The 13,219-nt window shown below is 41.3% G+C and overlaps 2 protein-coding genes across 4 annotated transcripts in view; both read right to left on the bottom strand.

Annotated features, from left to right (window-relative positions):
- Positions 1-753, bottom strand: part of LOC143518458 (uncharacterized) — a 203,616-nt gene extending 202,863 nt beyond the window's left edge. For 2 of the 3 annotated variants that reach the window (XM_077010919.1, XM_077010921.1), the window contains exons 1-2: positions 473-616; positions 6-29 (exon numbers count right to left, since the gene is read on the bottom strand). In XM_077010919.1, the coding sequence (XP_076867034.1) occupies positions 6-29; positions 473-482 (34 nt within the window). In that variant the 5' untranslated portion in view covers positions 483-616. Of the gene's footprint in view, positions 1-5; positions 30-472; positions 617-649 lie in introns of those variants that run through there. The other variant, XM_077010920.1, reaches the window with a different exon arrangement.
- A 5,893-nt stretch (positions 754-6,646) lies between these two features.
- Positions 6,647-9,033, bottom strand: LOC143518168 (uncharacterized). Its single transcript, XM_077010642.1, has 3 exons — positions 8,396-9,033; positions 8,013-8,139; positions 6,647-7,926 (listed from the first exon to the last, which is right to left on the bottom strand). The coding sequence occupies exons 1-3, from the start codon at positions 8,977-8,979 to the stop codon at positions 7,168-7,170; spliced, it is 1,470 nt and encodes a 489-aa protein (XP_076866757.1). The 5' UTR covers positions 8,980-9,033; the 3' UTR covers positions 6,647-7,167.
- Positions 9,034-13,219: the final 4,186 nt, after the last annotated feature.

The following is a 13,219-nucleotide window of genomic DNA, read 5'->3' as shown; positions in this document are numbered from 1 at the left end:
CTCACCACTTGTTACACCGCCCATTATTTCTGCAGGAAAAAAACGAGAAGGACCCTGTTATCTCCATATTATTATACCATATATTGCAGGGTTGCCAACTTTCCAAGATCACTTGGAGAGAGATTTGAACCTGGAGGGGGTGGCGAGTGTAAATAGTTTAAGGGGGGGGGGGGTGTAAAATGGTCACAAATTAAGTGTTATATCGCGATCGATCGATCGCCGGTGGTTGGCTAGTAACTCATTGAATCACATATATGGATCAGAGGTAAATAAACTAGATTTTTTTTTCGGCGTGAGAAATCGGATGTGTGGCGTGAGAGCGTGTGAAGAAGGGCAATGCATGTGTCTCACGCTCAATGCGTGAGAGTTGGCAACCCTGTGTATTGCATTTACTTCAGCTGTACTCACATGTTTACTCACCTGTGTACACGGTTTATTATGGAATCATAAAAGATAAGCGTTCGTTTATTACCTATTCGCATTTACAACAAGCAGTCCAGCGATGTATTTATCTGAAAGGCCACAAGGACACGAACGAAAACCTGTGATTGCTTTGCAAATTATCCAAACCCGCGTTTATGATCTTTTAGGCTGTGATCATGCTGTGTTTGCAGAGATTAACACATTTCAGTCTGAAGTATCTACTCACCTCCGTTTGTCTTCGTGTCGTGAGACCCGAGAACTAATGTGCTTTCACTTTCACTTTGGAGTACGTATTATTATTATGACAATGTGGGTTTTGCATATACAAAGCAAACACATTCAGATTCTTTGTAGAATGAACTAAAGAGGAGGGTCAACTATTTATTATATAATGTATATGTATCCATCTTATGGATTTCACAATTTTCCTTTCTGCACTGCAACAAACCCTAACTCTCAAAGATCTGCTTGCAATCCCCGCCTGTGACCAGAGTCTTTATTGTTACAAGCACAGACACTCTGGTACAAGCACAGACACTGTGATTGTGGTAACTGATCTGCTCCTGTCTCGTACAATAAAACTACATGAAATGTCTGTTGGAGCACCACTACAGTGACTAAAGTGTGTTTTTAAAGTGTGTGTGTGTGTGTGTGTGTGTGTGTGTGTGTGTGTGTGTGTGCGTGAATCTTTTACAACTTAGTTTCTACATGCCATCTGATTGCTGACCTATAACTCAACAGTGATTTTCACTGAACCTAAACCTTAACACTAGAAGTCCCAGAGAAGGGTAATTTAACATTTCTACCTTTGGAACCCAGAGACGAGTTGATTGACTTGAAGGATTTTAGCTGACATCCTATAATGAGCTGTGAACAGGCGCTTTTGTTCTGTAAATAAGGCTGTGATGGTGCAAGGTAGCCCATCACTGAAATATGGACACAAAACAGATACAAAGGGAGTTGTCCCAGCAGGGACGGATCCAGCTGCAGGGGTGACGAGAGTCCCTAGTATATAGTAAAGCTTTTTAAATATAATTAAAACACATTATTGTTTTGGGATAGTGGTTGGTGACACTATATATGTATGTATGTATGTATGTATATGTATTTGTATCTGTGAAATGTGTTTTATGTCAAGTCTAAAGGACATCGTCCCTTGTGGGGGAAGTTGGTTTAGCCGGGGGGGGGAGGGGGGGGTTACTTATTTATATATAAGTATAAAAAAGCCTAATCAGGTGTATGGGGGAGATCCTTCCTTGTTCATGATGTGACTTGCTATCACAAACCACCTGTGCCTGCTAAAGAGGACTGCGGTTAGCTGCTGGTAACCATTTGTATTATTGAAGAATAATGCTTTGAGTAGATCATGTATTAGAAGTATACTCTGGTGCAAACTGAACAACCCTCATTGTGAAGTGTAATCTGCAAGTGTGAAGTAAGAGAATTAAACACAGTGCACCATAATGCTGGAGTACCATTTTAATACCATCCAGCTCCATAATCCACACCCACCTGGTCATGTGTAATTCCCGGGGTATTGCCCTTGAACGATACTAAACCCTCACAAAGGCCATTACTGGCGCACCACAGGAGGGGGCATGCTTAATAAGCCTTCTGTTCCAAATCAGTAACTTTGCACATCTCTTTTTGGATTTTGTGTTAATTTTAAAGGTGTATGCAAAATTACAGTATATGACATTTCAACACTGCTTTATAGATGTCAGTATGGACACTGCTGAACACATGCCAGACCACCAGAGGTCGCCCTCCCTGGAGTTCTAGCATCACCATGACAACATATCACACTCACCTGCACATACTCAACTCACTACTTAAGCTTCCAGAGACGTCCTGGCTCCATCCGAAATGCCGTACTTCTCTTCTATTCAGTAGGCCAAAGCAGTCCGAGATAAAGGGTATTGTGTCCGAATACACAGTAAGCATTAAACAGTAAGCGAAAAGTACCCGGATAGCCTTCTGAATTGGGCACCATTTTTAAGTATGCGATTACAGTACACAGTTCTATCCGATAATTCAACAGTGGTGGACAATAACGAAGTAAATGTACTTTGTTACTGTACATAAGTAATTTTTTTGTGTTTTTTTTTACTTTACTCAAGTATTTCCCTTTTTTTTACTTTTACTCCACTACATTTGAAAGTGAAATATCTTACTTTTTACTCCACTACATTATGTGAAAGCTGTTGTTACTTCAGGCTTCATGTGTTCAACAAAGTAACGTCAAAACAAAAGAAGCGCAAAGCACGCGCACCAATCAGTGTTGGGTTCAACGGCGCTGCAAGTGCACCAATCAGTGTACAGTTCAATGGTAGCGTAACAGCATACAAAACTGAATAAAAATATATCTACTTCGAATGGATGAATCTACTCATTGTGACACGCCACACAATCCATGGCCTTTTTTGAAGTAGTCAAGGAAAAAAGACGCATTCACTTTGTCGTTGAGATTTTCTGGAAATGGATGAGGACACAGGCGTGGTTAAAATTATTAATTTATTACAAGATATAAAGATATTAAAAAGACAATTAGTCTCATTCAAGTGCCTTCTCTGTCTGCCTCAGTATCATACGAATTCTTCCTCCAAAAATTCCCCATCCAATGTAAGGAAGCATGTAGAGGTGAGATAATTCCAGAGGCCTACTGGTCATTTATCTTAATGAGAAATCTAACAATATTTTACAGCAAACCGTTTCTGTGTGTATGTTAAAATAAGTCCGACATTATCATTGTATCCATTGTTAGTTAGCTAGCTAGCTAAGTAGACTATTGCTAGTACTCAACCAAAAACTGCAAGGGGGTGAATGTGTAGATATGTTCAGTCCAGCATGACAAGCAGGTTCAGATCAACCCTGGAAAATGAAAAAAAAAAGTTTACTTTTTAACAGTTTCAGTCATCTACAACAATTACACTACAACTATGCGGAATTATATACCTTGAATCTGATTGGCTGATCAATCATGATGTTATTTTTATGAATCTCAGTGTCTGCTTGTTGACCCTGGACTGTGACCCCTACAGTGGATTTGCCCTCAATAAACCTGCTCTTCTCAGCATATGTGTCTGCCCCATCACTTCATGACGCCCCTGATGTCACAATTCCAATACACTGCAAGACATATAATGTTGCCTGGAAACCAATACTTCAGAGGGGGTCATTTAAATGTTTCAAATTTAAATGATTAGGCATTGACCGGTTCAAAGCAATATGTTGCATTGAAAAAGAGTCCCTCTGTACCACTGGTTTGTGTGTGAGTACTTCTGTAACCTGAGGGTGTACTTCTGCAAACTGTTATAGGATTCCCATGAATCTTTATAGGAACTCATCTACTTGTTGTTTGAAGTAATGTATGCTATGTTGATCAATCACATCAGGTCTTCAAAGTCTCCTGACTAAATGTCTGCTCATTGTCTTGACTTTCTATTCCCAACAGAGAATTGCCTTGATAGAAATGGAGCAATAGTGCTAAATGAAGCTTGCCCTCCTAATTGTAAATATTTTAATGTCTCTAGAGTAAATAACAGAGGTGGTGGTGTTGCATGTTTTTACCATAACGCATTCCTCTGTAAGCAGATCTCATTAGGGGAACATCCTACGTTTGAATATCTGGCAGTACAACTCAACAGTACTTATCCAGTTCTTTTGATTGTTATCTATCATCCTCCCAGACTACATACAGATTTTCTTGATGTTACAGAAATGCTTTCTAGAATTTTAATTTATTTTGATTTTAAAAATTTTAGTTACTGGAGAATTTTAGTCAATTTTAGTATTTGTCATGGAACAGTTCTGGACCCCTCCTTTTTGGGTGTGTGTTTATGTCGTCTGCGTCTAGTTATGTCCTGTGGTGGAATTAAGCAGTATTTATTTGATAGCAAGAGAGTTACAAAATATAAAAGTATAAAAGTACGATGTGAAGCGTACGCTTCATGCAGTAACTCTGAACTGTCTCTCAGTCCAGATTCTTATAGTCAAAGTGTGTGTGTAGAAAAAACTAAGGATGCTGCTTCCCAGGAGCAGTTATCAGTTTCCCTGGGATAACTGCGTAAGGGCGATATGCTATCGTTCGATGAGAAAGACGGAGAAGCCACACAGTTTGAGAGTAGGCTTATAGTTAGCGACAGAATAAAAGAGAAAGTTTAGCTAAATTATTTGATTATGTTTTATTAATGTGATTAAAACAGTTTCTTGAAGACATATAGTAAACATAACACAAAGGGTATGGTGTTGATGAGAGAGTAGAACAAGAGAATTTCTGTATTGTGACTGTGAAATCAAATCCTTAGTCTTCAAGAAACTGCTTTAAACTGTTTTTGATAATCTGTTGTCTTATTGATGTGTGAAATATTATTCATTACATATAACTCACTTGGCTCATATCACTTGTTCACTTACTATGCAGTATGTCTCTTTTTTGTATGTTTACCATTCTCTTGCAGATTGTGTTAAAGGACTCCAAGCCTGTGATTTTGACACACTGTCAGTGCTCTTGTGTTGCTGGAACAGTTTTATGCAACCATGCTGTTGCTTTACTGTACCAGACAGCACATTATTCCCAGCTGGGAATACATGCAGTTCCTCCAGTCCGTAGCTGCACAGAGAAGGAGCAGGCTTGGCACAAACCTCGAACAATGGTATGCCTGTTTGAAAACTTTTTGAATAGTGAAGTTTTAAGTAATTTTACCTTATTTACATGTTTTTGTTTATTTTTATATTGCCAGGGAATAAAACCAGGCCCTGTGGAAAGTATGGCAATTGTTTCAGCAAGACATGAAGAGAGGAAAGTGGCTGAGGGAGTGAGGTAAGATATAAAATATATATCATTTTAATTCTGACTTTGAATTTCAGTAAAATACAACAAATGTAAAAACATATACACAGACTGTGCTTGGTAGAATTTGTTTTGTTTTGTGTTTTACGCAGGAGCACAGTCTTCAAAGCTGTGACTGGGGATCTGCCTGATGTTTCAGTGCTTCGAGTGGCAGAGGTATATGCTGGTTTCAAGAAGGATGTTGCACCGATGATTACAACAATGGACATGTCTCCCGGTATACCATTGGTTGACTCAGCCTTTGGTAAAGCAGGTAAAGTTCAAGCAGGTAGTGTGCTTTCTTATCAGCAGCCAGCAAAGAAATCCCCGCACATCACACGACATGAGGATGCTCCACCTCCACCACTTTTGCCATTGAAGGACTACCATCTTGAGCAATCTCAGTGCACATTTGTACCCAGTGAGCAGGAGATGTTACACCTGATTTCATTGGCAGTAACACCTGAGATCGCTAACCAGATTGAGAAGGCAACAAGGTCACAGAGTTCATCCCGAGAGTGGCATGAACTACGGAAGCCACGCGTGACAGCTTCACGCTTCAGAGAGATTTGCCACGTCAGGGGGTGGAGTTCAGCAGAAAATCTGGCTCAAAGAATTTTGAAGGGCACTCACCAGACAGCTGACATGAGACGGGGGCTGGCAATGGAGACTGCTGCTGTGGAAGAGTACTGTGGCTTGAGAAATGTCAACTTCTCACCTTGTGGTTTTCTTGTACACCCAGATGCTCCTTGGTTGGGGGCCTCTCCTGATGGTCTCATTTATGATCCCAGAGAGTACCCACCTTATGGCCTTGTAGAGGTTAAATGCCAAAATATCAGGAGTTATGTTGACTGCACTTACCTTGGTGCTATGAATGGCACCCTTGCTCTGAAGCACCAGCATGCCTATTACTGGCAAATTCAGGGACAGCTGTTGATCTCAGGGCTGAAATGGTGTGACTTTGTGGTTTATACACATGATGACATATTCATTGAGCGAATTCACATTGATAGCCAAGTGAGAAAGACAATAAGAGAAAAGTCTGATTTTTTTTTTTTTACATTTATCTGCATAAGTGTCTTTCTTCAAAGATGTGTTGATATAATGGCTCATATGTAGATACACCACATAAGCCCAGAGTTGAGGACTTCCCAGTAAGCCCCCCCCCTATTGGTAGGCTTAATTATTTATTAAAAATGGTTATATTGTTAAGTAATCCTGTTTCGTTAAATACTTACCTGGTTTACCTGTATGACATAATGTCATGTTTTTGTTGTTCATCAGGAAAGAATTGTTTCAGTGTTTATTTTGTTGCCTCTTAGTTCATTAACATATAAAACATGTTTTCATGTAATGCAGAGTTCATAATGTGTACACAAGTTATTCATTTTTTCCACACAATTACTTTTGTTTCTTCAAAATACACATGATGAAATGTAAAACCTACATTTAATCATTGATTATTTTTAAGGTACGATCAATACTACATACATGTATGGGGAATAATACTACAGAAATACATGCAATGGTGTGTGTAAAGGTTTATTTGTAATATTTGAACTTTGAGTAACATTCTAATTTGAATGATAAACTTTAGTATTGATACATGGGTAGAACAGAACATTGTATAAGTAGATTTGATGATTGTACAGTATTGTGTGTAAATAAAAATCTTTTATATTTTTGTAATATGTAATATCAAATGCTGCTGTTTGACTTTAAAACAAATCGAATAGTCAGAAGTGCAGGCCTGTAAATCTAATTAGTCTTAATTCCTCCATAAGTACACAGTATACAATTTGGTAATCAAAGTTAAATAGCAAAACAAACATGTAATATCATCAGTATCTTCTAAATTATATATTTATAGATTCACTTTTTAAATTGCTTTGCTGTTTGTGTGTAAACTTTGTCTACTGACCTTTTGCACATTCTTTTACTAAAGGTCCATTCTGGTAGTTCACTAGTAGACACGCAACAGTGTAAAACTGGTTAATAGTTCCTGTGATGCTCAGAGGGATAACTGTGTCAAAAAGCTTGTGCTGCTTCACCCTGCGTATCAGGCGCTCCACGTGAACCCGAAGTTGTGCAATTGACTGTGTCTCCCTGACCTCAGAGGCTGGCATCTGGGATCTGCTGGACAGGAAAGCAGGTCTGTGGACTTTACATGGCACACAGTCATCCACAAGAAAGCCTCTGTCCACCATTATGGCCATCTCTTGTGTTAGCAACTGCACAATCCCTGACTCCTTCAGAATTTGTTTGTCGCTGATAGAACCTGCGTACAAGGCAGAGACGAAAGTGACAGCACCATGAGGTGCCATGCCAACCAAGCCCTTGAAAGTGCAATGAGACTTGTAGCTTGAGAACACTTCACTTTGCAGGAGAAGAGAAGATGGTGTTTGACAACGCAGTTCTGTGCAATCAAGGATGACCTGTGTATCTGCATAGTCCTTGAATTCTTCTGGTAGGTGAGCCTTGGTTGCTTTCTGTGACATCCATATGCACACAGCCCCAAGCACTGTGTACAAGTAATTTGCCCATTTTACCAGAATTCGACTCACAGTGGATTGACTGATGTTAAATCTGTGGGCCAGGTCCCTCTGTTTCAGTCCCAGGGAGAGGTAGTTCATAAATAAAAAAAATTCATCTATGGGTTGCAGGGATTGTGTCTGGAAAATGATAAATATGTTTGATGCATAAATCTTATCTCTGTGAACAAAATCATTTAGAAATGACATTAGTTTATTAGACTTACTGCAGGACAAGGAATGATGTCTTGATTCTTCTTGGATGCCGCTCTTGCTCTGGTGATACGCAACATTTTGCCCGTTGATGGTTCTATAAGGCTCCAAAATGCCATTAGATGGTTGTATGTTGCAAACCTGTGTTGTAGAAAAAAAACACTGGCTTAAATCATCTTCAAACCAGCTTCTGGAAAAAGTTATTCTTAACTAGAATCTCTGGATCAGTATTGGGTTGATTCAAGGAATGAGCCATTTTGAACACTTGCTTACTTTGTATTACTAGGAAGCAGCCCTCTTTTTAAACATCAAAGGGGTATTGCTCGTGAATTAGGACTAAACACATACAGTATCTTGGTTGAGTATGGTAGCTATGCATACATCACGTTTAACCTACCTTGTATAGAAGCGTATGTCTTCGTCAGAAGATGCAAATCTCCTCAAACAGAACCGCTGTCTTACGGATAAATCTTCTATTTGAGACCGTAATCTCTCTACCTCTTCACGCAGCTCATCAGTCTGCTGGAGTGCCAGATCAAGGGCTGCGGGATCGGGGACAGCGCAATAGTCATGTTCAAACAGGTGATTCTCTTCCACTGGCTCCTCTTCACCCAGAGGTTCATCAGATGGATGTTTTCTCCTTTGCCAAATGCTTGGTCTCGATACTGGAACACTGTAGTTGTTCCATTGAAATAAAACTGGAACAGCTCCCTTGCGAAGTGTCCGACGTCCGTTAGTTTTTGGTGGTTCAATTAGATCCTCTTGAAGGAAATGTCGACTGCACACCCTTGTATGGTTGGTAATAGTAAAACTGTCCCGTCGAATGTTTACAATCCATGTTTTACGTAAATCTTTATCCACCAGAAAAGTATGAAAGCTAAGCACAGTATTGTACTTAGCAGATGCCTCACACAGGGGTACACAGCAATGTTCTGCTGTAGAGCCAATACATCGCTGCTTTTTAAACGGTCTTAAGCTCATGTTCAGTAGAATTGTGGGCTAATAGGTAACAACTGTGAAAAAAAACATTTACAAAAAAATGGTAAAATGTGTTATAATGTGTTCAAATAGAAACCGCACTCACCGCCGAACAAGCTATTTGCTACTGAAAACGCCGCACCGGAAGTCGGCAAACTGGCTGGTTTTTAGGCGGAAATACGTAGGGACTACGACCCTTTCAAAGTTTGTATACAAAGATGACGTCACGAAGATGCGCGCGCATATTGGCAACGAAAGTGTAGCATTTTATCATTGACTTGCGTTAGCATCAGCGCTGTTTTTTAAAATATGTAGTGTTGTTCAAAATAGAGATGTCTGGTTGTTGTGTATACGGCTGTTTGAACAGTTATTCGTCGGGTAAAGGTTTAAAGTTTTATCGAATACCATCTGGATCGCGTCCATTTCAGAGCAATAGGAGACGGCTATGGCTGCAGGCTATTAACAGGGTGGACTGGACAGAGTCTGTAGCGCCCATTTCATTTTAGGTCAGGTGGATTTTCGTACATTTATTTAATTCAGGACGTCTGGTTATAACTGTCAATTACTCGGCCAGGGCTTAAAATAAAAATGGGCTTGTCCGAAGTGCTATTGCTAACTAGCTAGTGCAAGCACTTTCGGATTTCACGTATGTATTTCATACATTGTATATGCATTGTCTATTGTATATAGACATATGAGATTTATAATTTCATTTGCCACGTTTATTAAACTGAGTACAGTAACAAATAAAATATTTTTCTACAATATATGTCTCTGTACTTTATTTTGCACAATTTTAATCATTGTAGCATGTTCACCAAAATAATCACCTCATTTCATCCAGTGACTTGTAGGCGCGCCGTTTCTCTTTAGTGTAAACGCTAGGTTTCTCAATCAAATAAGTAAAGATATCTGGCCACTGAACTGGAGGCCATTTTGACAAATCATCCTCCCATTCTAATATTTTGTAAGGATCTGGAAGAATTTCTCCTGTCGGCAGGGTGAGTTTGCTCATATAATTGATACGATCTTGATTATTAAGCTGACTGACGTAGAGACTTACAGTAGATTCGGCTATTATTGAGAGACTTTTATTTTGAAATATCGAATTAAATCTAAATCCCTGCGTATATGCATCATCATTGTGTGAGGATAATAGTGCAATAATGTCTTGCTACACATACATACAGTGCTTGAAAATAGTAATGTTTATTATCTTGTTTATATGGTAAAGAATTTGGATCGGCACTGTGGTCCCATGGGACAAATCTCCACTTCCGTTGCCAAAATGCGCGAGCATCTTTTTGGTGACGTTGCTCATGAAACCGTCTATACTCACGTTATGACTATCAGAGGGCGTTCACAGTCTACATCATCATACCTGTCAAGTGTCCCGTTTTGGCCGGGACAGTCCCGTATTTTACCGCTCTGTCCCGGCGTCGTCCCGTATTTTTATTTTCCTGTATTTTCAGTTTTCAATTTTTATTTTTTTAAAGCATTCATGTGCCGCTCCAAACAGAATTCTGTCACTAGCCTCGCGAGAACTGCCACCCAAACTACTGCAGGTAGCAGGTCTCGCGAGGCTAGTGACAGAATCTGTTTGGCGCGGAACATGAATGCTTAAAAAATATACCTGGAACAACAAATCAGAGATGGATTTAACGAGAGAAGGCACTCCTGCCTAAAAAGCTAAGCGTACGTGTAAGTACCTTGACGACTGGGACAGGGAATTTACTTTCCTAAAGAGGAGCATGAAGGGGCATAGCTACTCATTCTGTAAGATATGTAGCTGTGATTTTAGTGTCTCTCATGGGGGAAGGAACAATGTCCGTCAGCACGAACAATCTGCCAAGCACAAACGCGGGCTAAAGGCACAGAAATATGCCCAGGAGATGTCTCCATTTGTAGCTAGAAATACCACTAGAAATTTTTAATTTTTTTATTCATTTGTAGTTCAAAACACATTTGGGGTGTTTTTTCTTCACTTTTTGCCACTCCAAAGATGTTTTCGTTTCTCCTACAGCCTTGATTGCGGCTATATGCAAATAACTGATTATGCAAATTAGGCGATGACGTCATATACGGGAAATGTCCCGTATTTTTAAATACAAAACTTGACAGGTATGCATCATGCAATCGGCGAAAATGATCCGCAGCCGGATTTCATCCTTCTTAAGGAAGTCGACTGCGGATCATCTTTGCTGAGTTGTTTGGTCTTTCAAGCGGTCAGCCGGTATCGTGATCTCTCGTTGTATTTCTCCCGGTGCTTTCTCTACTGCGTTTTCTCTCCGCTATCCCCTGTCGTTTCGAGTATTCTCTCCTGCGTTTGTTTGTTTTTTGCTGTTGTCCTCTTCACGTCTGCTCCATTCTGCATTTTGTTTTCACTAGTGAATTATTTTGTTATTTTTATACTTACCTCGCGTCGAGTTCTCTCCGCGTTTCCCTTAGTTCTCCTACGAGGCTGAAGTTGGTTCCTTATTCGCCAGTGTCTTATTCGCACTTTCCGTTCCACCTTAAAAAAATAAAGCGGTAGTTTCATTGTCGCCGCAATGTAATGTATTGTACGTTTCTATGGCTGTATCTCCTGATTCTTACATCGTCTCAGAAATCTGACGAGCAGGTTTGATTGAACATATAAGTGACTGTATAAATCCAGAAGAAGGTTTTTTACTGTAGAATATTTTTATAATCGTCCTGTAGGGCTGAACGATTTTGGAAAATAATCTAATTGCAATTTTTTATCTATAAATTGCGATTGCGATTTAAAATCGCGATTTTTTCCCATTGTTCCACTTCAGGAAACTCGGTTTCGGCATTTTTTATACAGCTCAGATACAGGGTTGCGGGAGGGGGGGTGTAAACAGAGGCGGTCTTTGCGTAGAGGCGTTGCTAGGCAATTGCCTTGGGCCCCTCCCACTGTAGGGCCCCCTTGTCTAGCTAAAGCCAGGTTCACACTACACGACTTTTCAGTCATCAGGTTTTTGTGCCGTTCGCACGACTGGTTGTGCTGTAATCGCAAGTCTTTCAGTTGTTGTGGCTTTCACACTACATGACTGATCGGTGACGTGGGCTCACGAATTAAACGACTGGGGAATCGCCGACTCATCTGGCTGCCGTCCAAAAACACGAGAACACGAAAATGAAACACTCGCGAGAACCAGCAACACCACGAAGAAAATAAAAACAACGTACATGTACTCCACATTTTCGTTATTGTAACGTGGCTCGCGCCACGGAGCGAGGAGACGGACACAATCGCTGAGAAGAGCGAGATTTATTGAAGGGAATACCATAATCGTCGTCAGAAAGCCAGGCAGGGTCCATAACGGGAGGGCAGTCACTAAAACAGGCGTACACGGGCATACTGAACACGAGGGAACACAAGAACAAACAGGAAACCAAAAGACGGGAACAATAGACGGTCAGGTATAGCACTGAACATAGAACCAGGTAACATCCACATGAATCAAACAAAATACCAGACAAAGGACAAGGGAGACTCAGGGGCTTAAATACAAGGAATCTAACGAGGGGCAGGTGACGGTAATAACACGGGGCGTGGTAATAAACAAGGAATCACAAAGACAAACGAGCGGGGCGAGAGAAACAAGCACGGAAACACAGACACAAGGGAACCCAGAGTGACAGCTACGAGAGGGGGCGTTGCCCTACGTGACAGAACCCCCCCTCAAAGCGTGCCACTCCGGGGCACGCAAGGGCAGACAGGACAGGGACACCGACTAGGACAGGACAGGGAACTACGGCACACGGCAAGGGACAGCAGACACGGGACGGACCAGAGGGACAGGACATGGGACCAGGGGCATGGCAGGGACAAAGACAGGAGACGCGGAGACTGGCCTAGAGCTGGACGGGGACACGGCATGACATGGGATACAGGGAGACCGGACAGGGCCAGGGCGAGGCACAGGAGCAGGGCTGGACAGGACAGGACCGGGGACAGACACTGGAGCGGGGCCAGGGGACAGGGCAGAGGTAAACACTGAGGCAAACACGGCTTGAACAACCGAGACTGGGACAGGAACAAAGTGGGTGATTACTTGGGGAACAGACACAGGGACAGGGACCTGGAGGGACCGACCAGACACAGACACAGGGACGGGCACAAGGACACGAACAGGTACACACACAGGGACTGGGACCAACACAAATCCAGGGACAGAACATGGGAGCAAGGGGAACATGGGCAATGAGACAGGAGTACAGGGCAGAGCAGGGGGCA

The sequence above is a fragment of the Brachyhypopomus gauderio genome, chromosome 7 (genome assembly GCF_052324685.1).
Source record: "Brachyhypopomus gauderio isolate BG-103 chromosome 7, BGAUD_0.2, whole genome shotgun sequence".
In the NCBI taxonomy this organism is placed as follows: Eukaryota; Metazoa; Chordata; class Actinopteri; order Gymnotiformes; family Hypopomidae; genus Brachyhypopomus; species Brachyhypopomus gauderio.
This window is presented reverse-complemented; position numbering and strand designations above follow the sequence as displayed.